Raw genomic sequence first — 15205 nt, forward strand, 5'->3', positions numbered from 1 at the left:
AGCACCGGTCGGTTGCCGGGAGACTGTTGCCACCCTGAGATCCCCTAGACACCCCGAAGGCGGAGCTCCCACTGGGGACACGGGGGAGGGTGACATATTTGTGCCACCGCTCGTGGAGGGTGGCAGTGTCAGGGATGGGGTCATGCCTGTCCCCTGTCCACACTGGCTGTGCCATGCCTTCCCATGCCATGCCATTCCCTGTGTCCCATGTCCTATATGCCACGCCATGCCATTCTCTGTGTCCCATTCCATGTCGTGCGGGGAGGTCGGGAATAGCTCCCGGGGCCTGCCCTGACATTTCTGCTCCGCGGTGTCAGTTTTACACCCGGCCCCGGATGACCCCGCTCTGGCCCCGTCCCTGCCCCCGGTCACTTGTCCCCTGCCCCCGTCCCCGTCCCTTGTCCCGCTTCCCACCCCAACCACTTGTCCCTCTCTCCCAGCGGTGCCACCTCGGCCCCGCCACCCTCGCCCCCGCTGCCTCCTTCGTCCTGCCACCCCCTTCGGTGTCCCGGTCCCCCCGGTGCCACCGGTCCCGCCCCGCCCCGCCCCGCCTGAACAGGACACGGCGCCGCCGCCACCGCCGGGACCGGAGCAGGCAGAGCCGCTGCCGGGTGCGACAACACCAGGACAGACCGACACCGACAGACACCGGCACCGACACCGGCACCGCCGGTGGGTGCTGGCAGCAGCGGGGAGGATGTGGGCGGTTTTGGGGGGTGCTGGTGCCGGGGGGCCGGGAGCAGCCGGATGGGGGTCGGGGGGTGTGCGCACACCTGTGACAGGGTGCAGGTGACAGGTGGGTGATGATGTTCACGGCACGGTGTGGGTGACAGGATGCACGTGACAGTGCAGTGGCACGGTGTAGGTTTTGTGGTCTGGGTGACAGTGCGGGTGACAGGGTACAGGTGACAGGTATGTGATGTGCATGACAAGTTGTGGGTGACAGATGCAGGTGACAGCGCAGGTGACAGGGTGCTGGTGATGGTGCAGTGTCACAGTGAGAGTGATGGCATGGGTGACGATGTGTGTGACAGGGTGTGGGTGACAGGTGCAGGTGACAAGACTCTGGCGACGGTGCAGGTGACAGTGTGCGATGGGTTGCGGGTGACAGGGTGCACGTGACAGTTCAGGTGACAATGAGAGTGACAGGCTGCAGGGGGTGGCGCGGATGACAGGGAGCGGGTGACAGCGCGTGCAGGACCCTGCGGCGCGGCAGCCGCGCTGGTGGCCCCGTGCCTGCCGGTGGCGGTGACGGTGACAGTGACAGTGACGCCGCGGGCAGCTGGAACTAAGCCGGGGGACGTGCGGGCTGGCAGCTCCGCCACGCTGGTGACAGGGGGACAGGGCGGGGGGGAGGACGAAGGGCGTGCCCCGCCTGGGGACGCAGGACAGGGGGACAGAAGAACCCCGTCAGGCTGAGCCAGCCCCCGGGTCCCGCTGAGGCAGCTCGCTAGTGGCGGGGACAGGGAAACGAACAGGGGTGCCAGAGCCTGGCGCGAGGTGGCAGAGGGGACAATGGGGCTCTGTGTCGCCTAATCCGGGGCACGGGGCCGGGGGTTGGCACCCCGGGGTGGCGCGGGGGGGTTTAAAGGCCAGACCGGCCGGTGTCCCCTGTGCCAGGCGTCCCCGAGCCCTCATCCCCTGCGCGCTCTCAGGCCACGGCTCCCACCCCAAGGTACCGGGCGACAAAACTGTCCCAGCTTGGGGACAGCAGCACCACCTCCCAGCTGGGGATGGAGGGCGACAGGGTGGTCCCGAGGCTGGGGGAGGGCGCGGACCTTGAAGGACTCCCGTGACTGAGTTTTGGGGTGTCCTTGTGCCACGGCACCGAGCCGTGTGCCCCCTAACCCTGTCACCGGGTGCCGGGCTTAGAGACACCCTGGCTGCCAGCGGGCACCGCTCATCTCCGTGCCTCAGTTTCCCTCAGTTTTCAGCTGCTGGGAGCGAGGGCACCCAGGGAGGGTGGGGACACCCCGGTCACTGGGTCTGCACCCCCAGGGCACCATGGCACCCCCGGGATGGGGAGGTGCCCCCGGCTGTGCTGAGCAGGCACGGGATTACACTAAGCCGGAGGTGCCGGGGCCACCGGGGCTGGCACCGTGGGGGCAACCTGAGGCCACCGTGACTGGCACCGACGGGTCAATCTGGGGCCACCAGACCTGTCAACGAGGGGACAAGCTAGGGCCACAGGGACTGGCACCGAGGGGTCAGTCTGTGGACACTGGGACTAGTGCTGAGGGAACAACACGAGGACACTGGAGCTGGCACTGAGGTGTGCCCAGGGAGTGTGCCGGGTTCTGGTGGGTGCTGTAGGACGGGCCCCCCACGGGAGCTGGGACTGGGGCTCCCAGAACCGGCTGGGGGTGGCCGGGGAGGAGTGGCAGGTCCCCAGGGAGCCGCGCTGACTCTGCCTGTCCTTCTTTTTCAGCCCCTCTGTCACCAGGATGGTGAGTGGCCCCCGGGTGGGGGGTCCGGGCGGAGGTGGGTGCCCCATCCCGGGATCCCGGCGGTGCCGGGCACTGGCGCTGGGCAGCGGGCAGATTGGCGCGCTGTGCCCACCCGCCGCGTGACCCCGCGGGGACAAGGGGACGCTTTGTCCGGGAGCTGGCGGCCCCGGCGGCTGGCACTGCCCCGCAGTCCCAGAGGCGGTGGCGCCGTGCCCGGCGCCCGTAGCCCCCCAGCACCCTGACGCCCCCATCCCACGGGCGGGCAGCGGCGCCAGGTGCCCCTCTGTCCTGTGCCAGCCCCCCCGTGTCTGCCCCACGTCCCCCATGCCCACCCGAGGTCTGTCCACATGCCAGCTCCGTGCCAGACCCGTGACAGCCCCGCGACAGCCCCTTAACCCCACTCCAGCCCCATACCACCCCCTTACCCCCGTGCCAGCCCCGTGTCAGCCCTGTCCCTGCTCCCGCAGCTCTCGACGTCCCAGCCGAGCCCGGAGCGGGTGCCCAGCCCGGAGGAGCAGGAGTGGGCAGGGCCCGAGGCGCTGTGCCCGGGCTGGCTGGAGGATGAGGCCCCCGATGGCGATGCGCCCGGGCACAGTGGGGACCCCGAGTGTGCCACACACGCCTACGAGCGGCTCCAGAGCGCCCTGTGCCAGGAGGGGCTGCCCCCCACGCTGGACTGCTCCGCGGAGCCCCGCACGGGTTGGGGACACGGGGGGTGGCACGGTGCCAGGCTGGAACACGGGGGTGGCAGGGACTGGGGTGCTGATGGGGGAATGATGCCAGGCTTGGGACGCGGGGGTGGCAGGGACAGTGTTATGGGCTCGGTGCCAGGCTTGGGACGCGGGGGTGGCAGGGACAGTGATGTGGGCACAGTGCCAGGCTGGGGGGGTGGCACGGATAAGGGTGGCAATGGGGATATGGCATCAGGCTAGGGACACGGGGAGTCTGAGGGCTCCCAACCGCCCTGGGGTGCCAGGGGCAGGGTGGCGCCAGGGTCCCCATCCCGGGGCTGTTAACCCTTCCCTTCCTGGCAGGATTTGGCCCGCTGGACATGACCGTTTGCATCCTGGGCTCCCCCACCCCTTTCCTGCCTGTGCTGCTGGAGGGTGGCACCCGCTGCCCAGGTGGGTGCGGTCCCTCTGTCCCCACCCCGCACGAGACACTCCTGAGCCAACAGCAGGCGTCACCACACCCACCTGTGCTGCCTGACCAGGACTGTGAGGGAAACTGAGGCAGGGGAGAAGGGTGGAAGCAGCCCCCCGTGCCCCATTAATCCCAATCCACACCAGTTCAGCAGCAGATGCCCGCCCTTCCCCCTTCCCCTCGCAGCACCACCCCCATGGGGGGCGGTTTGGGGCAGGGGGTGAGGGGCACCCACCGCCCACCCCCCTGCCCAACCGCAGGTGCCATGGTGCTGTGCCTGTCCCCCACCTGGGCCAGCCGAGTGCCATCGGAGACGTCCCCGGGCGCCTGGTCCCTGCTGCTCTCCCGGGGCGTCTCCTTCAAGGTGGGGGGGCACAGCGCCCTGGAGACATTCGTGCCCCCCCGCCGCGCCAACTACGTGACGGGCACCTTCGCGCCGGGGGACCCCGAGGGCGGCTGGATGGGCGAGCTGGCCCGTGACCTCGACTGCCCCACGGGGGGCTCGGTCCCGCTCGCCCACCGCCTCGAGGACACGCTGGTGGCCCGCTGGGTGTTGGCGGCTCACGCCAACCTGCCCGTGCCCCCCACCCTGGCCTTTGTCCTGGGGGCCAGGGGGGACCTTCCCGCCGAGCCCACGGCCCCCGGGGTGAGGCTGGTGCGGCTGGAGGACCCCCAGGACCAGCAGAGCCTGGTGCAGGAGGAGGTGGGCGCCTTCCTGGGGGGCGCCGCCATGGAGCCCTACGGCCAGGTGGGCACGGGAGGGGCGGGCGGTGTTGGTGGCACTGGGGGGCACGGAGAGGCACGGGGGTGCACGCAGGTGGTGGGGCGGCTGTTAGGGTGGCAACCAGGTGGCACTGGGGGGCATGGGGTGACAGGGATGTGTGCAGGTGGCAGGGTGGCACAGGGTGACGCAGGGCTGCGCGCAGGTGGCGGGCTGGCTGTTGGGGTGGCACCAGGTGGCGCGGGGTGACACGGAGGTGCACGCAGGTGGTGGTGCGGCCGGCGGGGTGGCGGTGGTGGGGGACAGGCACCCGCAGCACCCACAGGAAGGAGGAGGGGGCGGCGGTGGCGCAGGCGGTGGGTGCCCGGCTCCGGGGGCTGACGGAGGAGGACAGCGTCCTGCTGGAGGCCATGGTGCCCACCGCCCGCCTGCCCGTGCCCCCCCCACGTAAGGCCCCCGCCCTCGGGCGCCCACCACCCTGGGATGGGGGGGAAGAGTCCCCCGGGGTCCCACGGGTCTCCCTGCAGCTGTGCCGGCCACATGTCTGTCCCCTGGGGCATGTGGGTGGGGGCCATCGGGGTGCCCAAATTACTGGGGTCCTGGGGGAGGGCATGAGGGTCACCCCGGATGTCCACAGTCCCCTGGGTTAGGGTTGGGGGACAGTTTGCCACGTCGGACCCCCACAGACCCATGGGGAGAGGTGGGGAAGGTCACCCCATTTTCCCCTCTGGTGGGGGGGAAAGTCACCCTGGACCCCCACGGTCCCCTGGGGTAGGGTAGGGTGTTGGGGTGACCCCCTTTGACTCCTGACAGTCCCGCGGGGCTGAGGATGACAGTGGCCATGCTGTACCCTTCACTCCGTGGGGCTGGGCTTGGCCGGGGCCACCGTGGTGCCACACGGAGTCCCAAAAGCCCCCAGAGGAGGGGGAGGTCGGGCAGGGCCGCCCCGTCCCCACGTGGCGGCCGTGCCTGCCCTGTCCCTTGCCCCCCAGGCAGCCCAGCCCCGCGGCTGCCCATGGCCCTGCGCATCTGCACCCTCGTCTGCAGGTCCTGGGGGGACCGGCCCCAGCTCTGCCAGGTACAGTATGACCCCACACCCTGGTGGCTCTGCGTGTCCCCAGCGATGATGCCTGTCCATGTCCCCATGTCCTGGTGGCCTTGTATGTCCCCAAGCTATGGTGGCAGTCTGTGTCCCCAGACTGTGGTAATCTGTTTGCCATGCCCTGGTGGCCCCGGGTGTCCCTAAGTGTGGTGGCCATCCGCATCCATGCCTTGGGTCAACGTGTCACCCCACGTCCCTATGCCCTGGTGGCAGCCGGTGTCCTCACACACACTGTGGGTGTCCCCACAGGTGGCCTGCGCCGTGGGACGTGCGGAGAGCCCGGTGCGTCACGGCGCGGCGCTACCCCAGGGCCTGGACTCCAGCCTGCAGCAGTGGGGGGTGGTGGCCCCCAGCCAGCGGCAGGCGCTGGCCACGCGGCTGCGGGAGGCCACCGAGGCCGCCATGGCCGCCCTCCTGGCCACCGAAGCGGAGCTGAGCCCGCAGCAGCGCGGTGGCACCCGGGCCCACACCGACATCCTGGGTGAGCGCGGTGCGGGTGACACCGCCGGCGCCCGCGGTCACCCCGCGGTGCTGAGCGCGGTGTCATCGTCCCCAGGTGTGGACTTCCTGCTGGCGTGCGTGGATGACGCGCTGGAGCTGGTGGCCCTGGCCACCAACAGCCAGCGGTGCCTGGAGACCTGCGTGCTGGCCGAGGCCATGGGGCGCGGCGTGGGCGAGCCCCGCGGGGACCTGCCGCGGCTGCTGGCCGAGGCCATGCTGCACCGGGCGCAGTGCCACCTGGTCGAGGGCAAGGACATTCTGCTCATCGGGGCCGGGGGCGTCAGCAAGAGCTTCGTGTGGGAAGCGGCCCGCGACTACGGGCTGCGGGTGAGGGGCTCGGTCCGCCAGCGGGCTCAGGGCGGCGGGGGGAGGCACAGCCGCGGTGCCAGGACCGGCTGTCCCCCGGTGACGCCTCTCTGGGGCCGCAGATCCACCTGGTGGAGTCGGACCCGGAGCACTTCGCGGCGGGGCTGGTGCAGACCTTCCTGCCCTACGACAGCCGGGAGCACCGGCGGGACGAGGAGCACGCGGAGCGGGTGCTGGAGCTGCTGCGTTCCCGGGGGCTGCGGCCCCAAGCCTGCCTCTCCTACTGGGACGACTGCGTGGTGCTGGCGGCCCTGGTGTGCCAGGGGCTGGGGCTCCGTGGCCCCGCGCCCGCCGCCGTGCGGGTGGCCAAGCAGAAGAGCCGCACGCACCGGCACCTGCAGCGCTGCCGCCGCGGCCGCCCGCCGCCCGCCGCCTTCGCCGTGCCCTGCCGCCGCCTGCAGAGCCACGGCGACGTGGAGCGGGCGGCCGCCGCCGTGCCCTTCCCCGCCGTGGCCAAGCTGGAGTTCGGCGCGGGCGGCGTGGGCGTGCGGCTGGTGGAGAACGCCGGGCAGTGCCACGCTCACGCCGCCCGGCTCTGGAGGGACCTGCGCGACGACGCCGACCACCCGGGCATCGGGCTGGGCTGGGGCAACGCCATGCTGCTCATGGAGTACGTGCCGGGCACCGAGCACGACGTGGACCTGGTGGTCTTCGAGGGGCGGCTGCTGGGCGCGTGGGTGTCGGACAACGGCCCCACGCGTGTCCCCGCCTTCCTGGAGACGGCGGCCTGCCTGCCCTCCTGCCTGCCCGCCGACCGGCAGGCGCAGCTGGTGCGGGCGGCGCTGGAATGCTGCCGGGCGTGCGGGCTGCGCGACGGCGTCTTCAACGTGGAGCTGAAGCTGGGGCCGGCGGGGCCGCGCCTGCTGGAGATCAACCCCCGCATGGGGGGCTTCTACCTGCGCGACTGGATCCGCGAGGTCTACGGCCCCGACCTGCTGCTGGCCGCCGTGCTGGTGGCGCTGGGCGTGCCGCCGGTGTTGCCCGCTCGCCCCGCGCCCCGCACGCACCTGGCCGGGGTGATGTGCCTGGGATCAGAGCACGGCGAGACCCTGGCGGGCGGCGGGGGCATGGAGGCTCTGCGGGAGCTGCACGGCCGCGGGCTCGTCCGCCTCAACCGGCTCTTCGAGGAGCCCGAGGGGGCCGGGGAGTACGAGGAGCCGCTGCTGAGCGTGGCGTGCGCCGGGGCCACGCTGGCCGAGGCCTGCGAGCGCCTGCTGGGGCTCTGCCAGGGGCTGGGCATCGACTCCCCGCGATATCCCGTGGAGCATTTCTTGTCCCACTTCAAATAGCGCCGGGCAGGCAGCGGGGAGAGCGGGGGAATGGGTGCCCCGGCACACCCCGGCACCCCCTCCGGCCACCCCGCCGCCCCTCCCCGGCATCCCCCTGGTACCCCGTCCCGCTGTCCGCCCATTCCCTGGCCTGGCACACCATGTCCGGGCACCCCTGTACCGCCCTGGATCCCAGTCACCTGCCCTGCCACTCCACTGCCTGGCATTCCCCTTCAACCTGGCGTCCCACCCCTTGGCATCCCCTCACTCTCCTGGCAGCCCATCCCCTGTCATCCTGACGTTACATCCACTGGGATCCTCCTATGAACCTGGCACTCTGTCCCCTGGCATCCCATGACTTTCCTGGTGCCTCATCCCCTGGCATCCCGAAACCCTGTCTCCTGGCACCCCCCACTACTCTGACACCCCAATCCCTGGCATCACCCATGTCCTGGCACCATATTCCCCGGCATCCCCTTCCACCCTGGCACTTAATCCTTCAATCACACTGACACCCCTCACCCTAAGATTCCCCCTCTCCCAGTCCAGGCACCCTATTCCCTGGCATCCCGCCATTACCCCAGCACCCCATCCCCCTGCCCTAGCACCCCATTCCCTGCTTCCCAACATTCCCCCTTTTCTCCCCTGTCCCCCCTGCCCTGTCCTGACAGTCCCTACGCCCAGTGCCCCCTGTCCCCGAAGCCAGGGATCCCATGCCTGGGACACACAGGGGGACACTGACCCCTGCTGCCCCCGTGCTATCCCCAGGGTGGGGGCAGCCAGGACCCCCCCGAGGCACCCAGGCCACCCCATGAGAGCAGCAGGTGAAGTTTGAGGTTGGTTGGCACCTGCTGGCATGGGGAGACCCTACAATAACAAACCCTTATGGGGAGACCCCATCATGACAAAGGATTAATGGGACATCCCATAATTACAAAGAAACGTGGGGAGACCCCACAGTAACACACCAGCAAGGGGAGACCCCGCAGTAACAGACTGAGGCGGGGAGACCCCACAATAACAAACTGGCATGGGGAGACCCTACAATAATAGATCTGCACAGGGAGACCCTACAATAACAACGGGTTACCCAGGGATTCCCTGGAGCAGCTGAGAAAATCCTCTGAGAAGAGACTTGTGTGGTGAACCCACGTGACATAGGGCTGTCACTGGGGAGGCCCTACAGTAACACCAGCGACTCTACACTAACACCCAGCCCCTGTAATGTCCAAGATCCTACAATAACACCGGCACCCTACAATAACACAGAGCCCCTGTAGTGCCCCTGACTCTAGAATAACAGCAGTGACCCTACAATAACACCCAGATCCTACAGTCCTCACGACCCTACAATAACACCAGAGATCCTACAATGACACAGAGCCCCTGTAGTGCCTGAGAGCCTGCAATAACACACAGCCACTTTAGTGCCTGAAACCCTCCAATAAACCCCAGTCCCTGTAGTGCCCCTGACCCTGCAATAACACCAGTGACCCTACAATAACACCAGAGACCCTACAATAACACACAGCCCCTGTAGTGCCCCTGGCCTTGCAATAGCACCAGAGACCCTACAATAACACACAGCCCCCACAGCCCCACAATAACAGCAGTGACCCCACAATCACCCGTTACCCAGCAATAACCCCGGCGCCCGGCAGCCCCACTCGTGCCGCGGGATCTCCGAATGGGGTCAGCGGGATGTCCCCCTATCTCCCTGCTCCTCCTCTGACGTCACGGCGGCGTCGCTGACGTCACGGCGGCGCAGCGGGGGCGGGGCGAGGCCGGGGACCCCAGTAAAGGCTGTGAGCGGCCGCGCTGCCTCTGTCGTGTTCCCTCCGCCACCCCCGGGGTCCCCCCGTTCCCGTGTCCCCCGAGCAGGGGACACCCCGGTGCCGCGCGCGGGGAGAGGCGTGGCCGGCGGGAGGGGCGGGGCAGTGGGCGTGGCCGCAGTGGCGGGTTCCCCGGGGTCCCGATAAGGCGGTGTCATGGGGGCGTGGCGAGGGCGTGGCCGCCCTTGGGGGTGTGGCCATCGGGGCGGGTCCCCGGGGGTCCCGGCACGGCGCCGTCATGGCGGGGGTGTTCGACATCGACCTGGAGACCGAGGAGGGCAGCGACGGGGACGAGCCCGAGCTGGGCGCCGTGAGCCGACAACGGGGCGCGGGGGGGGCACCGGGGCTGCGACCGGCAGCGGCGGCTGGGGCGGGGGGCGCCGCGGGGACGGGAGGCAGCGGGAGCGGGACGGGCGGTGGAGGCGGCGAGCGGCACCGGGGCGCGGTGAGGACAGCGGGACCGGGGGTGTCGGGGGTGCGTGGGGTCCGCTCGGTGCCGGGAGCGGCGGGCAGGGGCTTGGGGGGACAGCGACAGGGGCAGTGACAGGGGTCCCGCCGGTGGCGGGACAGGGGTGTAGCCGGGGCTGTCCGCGGGGACGGGGCACCGGGGCACCGGGGGCAGCCGCGGATCCTGGGCGGGCAGCGGGCGGCTCCCGCTGGGCAGGGCCCGGCCTCGGCCCCAAAACATCCGGCTGGGCCGGCTCGGCTCTGCCTCGCCCCGCGCTGCCGTGTCCTGCCCGTGCCGTGCCCGTGTCCTGCCTCCTGCCGTGGCTCCCGTCCTTGCCATGTGTGCCCTACCTGCCGTGGGTCCTCTCTCTGCCGTGTCTCCCTTTCCTGCCCTGTGTCCCCTGCTTGCCATGCGTCCCTTGCCCGCTGCTCCCCCTCTGCCCACCTCTGACCGCGAGTTCCCTCCCGCAGGAGATGGAGTTAGAGCCCCGAGGGAACGGCCTGGAGTAAGTGGGGGACATCCTATGGGGGGTATGCAGGCAGGGGACAGGCAGAGGGCTGTCCCCGCTCACCCCCTCTCCCGCCAGGCCGGTGGGACACTATGAAGAGATTGAGATTTCCGAGAGCAGCGTCAACAATGGCCCCGAGCACATCGGCCCCCACTGCTTCGAGCTGCTCCGCGTCCTGGGCAAGGGTGGCTACGGCAAGGTGGGGACACGACGGGGCCGGGGGACTCCAGGGGGATTCAGTGCTCCCTGACCGTGTCCCCCAATCCCCCCTGCCTGTCCCTCCAGGTGTTCCAGGTGCGCAAGGTGCAGGGCACCAACACGGGGAAGATCTTTGCCATGAAGGTCCTGAAGAAGGTAGGGCCTCCCCGGCCCCCCCGGCCCCCCTGGGGGCCCCCCACGCTCACCGCCTCCCCCCCAGGCCAAGATCGCCTGCAATGCCAAGGACACGGCGCACACCCGGGCAGAGAGGAACATCCTGGAGGCTGTCAAGCACCCCTTCATCGTTGACCTCATCTATGCCTTCCAGACGGGCGGCAAGCTCTACCTCATCCTGGAGTGCCTCAGTGGTGCGGGATGGGTCGGGGGTCCTGGGGATTGCTCCAGAGGGTCCCAGGGATGGCTCAAGGGGTTCCAGGAATGGCTCAGGCATGGTTAAAGCATGACCTGGGGTGGCTACAGTGTCCAGGGAGGGTGTCCAGTGATGGCTCAGGGGGTCCGGGGGTGGTTTAAGGGTGTCCAAGGATGGATACAGGGTGTCCCAGGGTGACTCAGATGTTCCCAGGGTGATTAAAGAGGGTCCAGGGATGGCTCAGGAGGGTCGCTCTTGGCTCTCTGTGCAGGTGGAGAGCTCTTCATGCAGCTGGAGCGGGAAGGGATCTTCCTGGAGGACACTGCCTGGTAGGGATGTGGTGGTGGTGGGCGTGGATGGGGTGGGCACCCCGACATCACTGACAGCCTCCCCCGATCCCGCTGCAGTTTCTACCTGAGTGAGATCACGCTCGCACTGGGTCACCTGCATTCCCACGGGATCATCTACCGGGATCTTAAGCCAGAGAATATCATGCTCAACAGCCAAGGTGGGTTTGGGGGGAAAACTGGGGAGCTTGGGGGATTCTCTAGGGGTAGTGCTGACCTCCCCCATGTCTCTCAGGTCACATTAAGCTGACGGACTTCGGGCTGTGCAAGGAGTCCATCCACGACGGAGCCGTCACCCATACCTTCTGCGGCACCATCGAGTACATGTGAGGTGGACGCAGCACTGGGGGGAGTTTGGGGGGGGTCTGTCCTGGCCCCCCATCCGCTCAGGGCCCCCCCTGCACCCCCCAGGGCCCCCGAGATCCTGGTGCGGAGTGGGCACAACCGTGCGGTGGACTGGTGGAGCCTGGGTGCCCTGATGTATGACATGCTCACCGGCTCGGCAAGTCCCACTGCTACTCCTTCCTCCCTGGGAACTGGGGGGCTTCCCAGGGTGCCTGGGGGGTTGACCCTGAGCCTTCCTGGCCCACCTGGCTCTTCATGGCCCCCCGGTGCCTCCTGCAGCCACCGTTCACCGCTGAGAACCGCAAGAAGACCATCGACAAGATCCTCAAGGGGAAGCTGGTGCTGCCACCCTACCTGACGCCCGATGCTCGTGACCTCCTCAAGAAGGTGCCCCCACAAAAACTTTCCTCACCTTCCCCCACCCTTATTTATGTGGGTCCTCCCCCCATTCCCATCTCTATCCCTATTTCTCTTCCAGTTCCTCAAGCGGAACCCCAGCCAGCGGGTTGGGGGGGGCCCCGGTGACGCGGCCGATGTGCAGGTACACGGGTGGGCAAGGGGGTACCAGGGGACACCCCCCAACTCCTTCCTGACACCCCCAAACCTCACAGAAACAGCCCTTCTTCCGCCACATCAACTGGGAGGACCTGCTGGCGCGCCGGCTGGACCCCCCCTTCAAACCCTGCCTGGTATGGGGGGCTGGGAGGGGAGGATGGGAATGTTTTGGGGGGCCCCGTGGGAGCACCCGCCGTGTTCCTCGCAGCAGTCGGAGGAGGATGTGAGCCAGTTCGACACCCGCTTCACCCGCCAGACCCCCGTGGACAGCCCTGACGACGCTGCCATCAGCGAGAGCGCCAACCAGGCCTTCCTGGTAGGGGGGGCACAGCCGTGGGGGGGCCCCCGGCACCCCCAGGCTCCCCTGCTGACACCCCCAAACCCGCAGGGCTTCACCTACGTGGCCCCTTCTGTGCTGGAGAGTATCAAGGAGGGATTCTCCTTCCAGCCCAAGGTGCGCTCCCCCCGCCGCCTCAACAGCAGCCCCCGCACCCCCGTCAGGTACCGGGACACAGTGGGGCCAGGGGGTGCTTTGGGGTGGGGGGCCTTTGGGATGGAGGCATTTTGGGATGGGGGTTTCAGGGTGGGCACCGAGGTGGGGACAGGGGACAGTGCTGGGGGTGCAATGGGGGGCTCGACCTGCCCGATCCTGGGAGTACAGAGAGACTGTGAGGGCAGTGGGGTGTAGGGTTGGAGTGCTTTGGGGTGAGGAAATCAGGGTGGGCCCCAAGGGGGAGAAGAAGGAGTAGGGGAGGTTCATGGAGTATGTGGGGAGTTGGTGCCTCCAGGGGTGGGGAAAGAGCTGTGTGGGCACTGGCTGCACCCCCTTCCTTGCTCTCTGTGGGTGCCCCACTCACCCCCTCATGTGTCTCCCCCCAGCCCTGTGAAGTTCTCCCCCTTCGAGGTATTCAAGCCGGTGGCCCCAGGCGACCCCATGGAGTTGGGGCCCCCTCAGCCCCCCCCGCCTGAGGGCACGGCCCCCCTGCCCATCAAACCCTCAGCGGGGGCCAAGAAGCAGAAGGGGGGCCGCGGGCGGGTGCCCAGGTAGGGGTGGGGTGGGTGGGGGGCTTTGGGGGGGGGCCTGGTGCTCCCCATGGGGTGGCGGGGACTCCACGGTGCTGCTTGTGCTCTGGGGGGCTCATCCCCCTCCGGCACAGCCCCCTGCCCGCTGGGTTCGGGGGCACGGGGAGAACCCCCAGGGGTGTGGCAACCCAAGGATGTGCCTCCGTGGGCGTGGCCTTTTGGGGTGCGGCCCCCTGGGGCGTGGCCCTGCTGCTGGATGTGTGCCAATTAAAGGACTTGCTGAAGCTGTGGTGGTCCCTGTGCAGGGGCTGGGGGGGTCCCACTGGGAGGGTGGGGGAGTTGCCCCACCAGGGGAGGGTCCAGGCTCCACCCCCTGTGCGATGCTCCGCCCTTTTTCTCAGGCCCAGCCCATTTACCACTCCGTTCCCGTTGGCTCCACCCACTTCTCTGCAGACCGCGCCCCCATCTGGGCAGAGCTTGTCTTTTATTGGTCAGTGCTCAGGCCCATGGAGCCAATCAGGAGCCTCAGCTGGGGACAGGCAGGGGACAGAGAAGGGGTCCCTTTGCTGGCAGGGTGGTGACACTGCAGGGAGGTGACATTAACAGGGTGGTGACACTACAGGGAGGTGACATTACAGGGCGATGACATCAAAGGGTGGTGAGGTCAGGGCGATGATGTCACAAGGCGGTGACGTGTGGCCGCACGTCCCCCCAGGCCGCCGTCCCTGAGAAGGCGTGCAGGTCACTGAGCAGGGCCTCGGCGCTGCCAGCCTTTGCCTCCCCCTCACTCGGGGGGCTCTCCCTGCCCTCTGGCGCTGCCTCGGCTGCCTCCTCATCCTCCTCCTTCTCATCCTCCTCCTGCTCATCCTCCTCCTCCTCCTGCTCTGGCCGCCGCTCCAAGCTCCAGGGCATCAGCTCTTCCTCCTCATCCCGCACGGCCACCTCCCCGTCACCGTCGCCGAGGGCCACGGCGGGGTCCTCCGGTGAGCACAGCCGGTGCCATTGTCCCCGCAGCAGCTCCAGCGCCCGGTGGCCCAAGGGCCGGGGGTGGTAGCGGCCGGCTGAGAGGCGGCACAGGTGGTGCCAGGCCAGCGCCAGCCCCAGCGCCAGGCACAGCAGGAGCCCCAGCAGAGCAGCCACCGCCCGGTCATTCCGGGCCCCTGCGGGGTCCCCAGCCGCCGCCGGCCCCACCAGCAACAGCAGCACCGGGTGCCACCGCGGGCCAGCCTGCGGGTGAGGGCAGCGGGGTCAGCACCGCGCACCTGACACGTGGATTCCCGGAGCTGGAAGGCAGGGAAGGGCCGGGAGGAAGGGCAGCGGGGGCAGGGAGCAAGGTACAGGAGCAGAGGACAAGGGCCGGGGAGGGGGAGGTGGGCCCCCGGGGACAGAAGCCGTGAGTGGCGGATGCAGCAGCACCTGCAGCTGCTGGGGGAGAGGAACCAGGTTCTGCCATCCCACATGGCTGCACAGCTCCCCCCAGCATCCCTCACCCTTGCACACAGGGCTGCAGCCCCATAGCACCCCCTGCCAAAGCCCCAGGGCCCCCCAAAATGCGGCACTCACAGTCTTCAATGTGGCTGCACAGCCTCCAACCCCACCCCAATACCTGAGCCCCTGCCAAGCCCACCAAGCTCCCCTAAATCCCCCCCCTCCTTCCCCCCCGACCCCACTGTGCTCCCCTTATTCCCCAGCCTTCTCCCCAAACATTCCTCACTCCCCTTACCTTCCCACTCCCCCCAGCCTCACCCCGGTTCCCTGATCCTGACTTCCCCAGCGTGTCCCCCAGTCCCCCGGGCTTCCAGCCCCCCAGTCTCCCATCCTGTCCAGTCTTGGGGTGCTCACCATCAGCGGGTGCAGCCAGAGCGGGTCCCGATGCTGCGGGCGTGCTCCGAGATGGGGGAGCCACCCCCAACTTCCTGCCCCGGCGCAGCGGATGTGCCGGAGCGGGGGGAGGCCGAGTGCTGCACCCCCCTCACCCCTGCAACCCGAAATGCCACCGCGTGCCCCCCCACTTCCTGCCAAGGCGCCGAG

At 68.9% G+C, this 15205-nt stretch overlaps 3 protein-coding genes across 5 annotated transcripts; 2 read left to right on the forward strand and 1 right to left on the reverse strand.

Annotated features, from left to right (window-relative positions):
• Positions 1-553: 553 nt before the first annotated feature.
• On the forward strand, positions 554-9356 carry CARNS1 (carnosine synthase 1). 2 transcript variants are annotated; one of them, XM_066187341.1, is made up of 10 exons: positions 554-672; positions 2429-2447; positions 2915-3146; positions 3482-3571; positions 3851-4338; positions 4578-4758; positions 5304-5389; positions 5663-5894; positions 5970-6241; positions 6343-9356. In XM_066187341.1, exons 2-10 carry the CDS (start codon positions 2445-2447, stop codon positions 7567-7569), a joined length of 2811 nt encoding a protein of 936 aa, XP_066043438.1. In that variant the 5' UTR covers positions 554-672; positions 2429-2444; the 3' UTR covers positions 7570-9356. The 2 variants fall into 2 exon arrangements, with proteins under 2 accessions (XP_066043438.1, XP_066043437.1); XM_066187340.1 differs by lacking the exon at positions 554-672 and adding an exon at positions 1406-1675.
• Positions 9357-9563: 207 nt separating this feature from the next.
• RPS6KB2 (ribosomal protein S6 kinase B2) lies at positions 9564-13458 on the forward strand. 2 transcript variants are annotated; one of them, XM_066187343.1, is made up of 15 exons: positions 9564-9690; positions 10299-10333; positions 10415-10535; positions 10622-10690; positions 10755-10902; positions 11176-11233; positions 11312-11412; positions 11487-11577; positions 11663-11753; positions 11876-11983; positions 12075-12137; positions 12208-12285; positions 12360-12467; positions 12540-12652; positions 13031-13458. In XM_066187343.1, the coding sequence occupies exons 1-15, from the start codon at positions 9619-9621 to the stop codon at positions 13197-13199; spliced, it is 1425 nt and encodes a 474-aa protein (XP_066043440.1). In that variant the 5' UTR covers positions 9564-9618; the 3' UTR covers positions 13200-13458. The 2 variants fall into 2 exon arrangements, with proteins under 2 accessions (XP_066043440.1, XP_066043441.1); XM_066187344.1 differs by having other exon boundaries at positions 12363-12467.
• Positions 13459-13639: 181 nt separating this feature from the next.
• PTPRCAP (protein tyrosine phosphatase receptor type C associated protein) lies at positions 13640-15188 on the reverse strand. The gene is made up of 2 exons (XM_066187346.1): positions 15017-15188; positions 13640-14401 (listed from the first exon to the last, which is right to left on the reverse strand). Exons 1-2 carry the CDS (start codon positions 15017-15019, stop codon positions 13853-13855), a joined length of 552 nt encoding a protein of 183 aa, XP_066043443.1. The 5' UTR covers positions 15020-15188; the 3' UTR covers positions 13640-13852.
• Between the last annotated feature and the right edge of the window lie 17 nt (positions 15189-15205).

This window comes from Chamaea fasciata, unplaced genomic scaffold (genome assembly GCF_029207755.1).
Source record: "Chamaea fasciata isolate MVZ Bird 193981 ecotype frontalis unplaced genomic scaffold, bChaFas1.0.hap1 SCAF_7, whole genome shotgun sequence".
NCBI classification, from domain to species: Eukaryota; Metazoa; Chordata; class Aves; order Passeriformes; family Sylviidae; genus Chamaea; species Chamaea fasciata.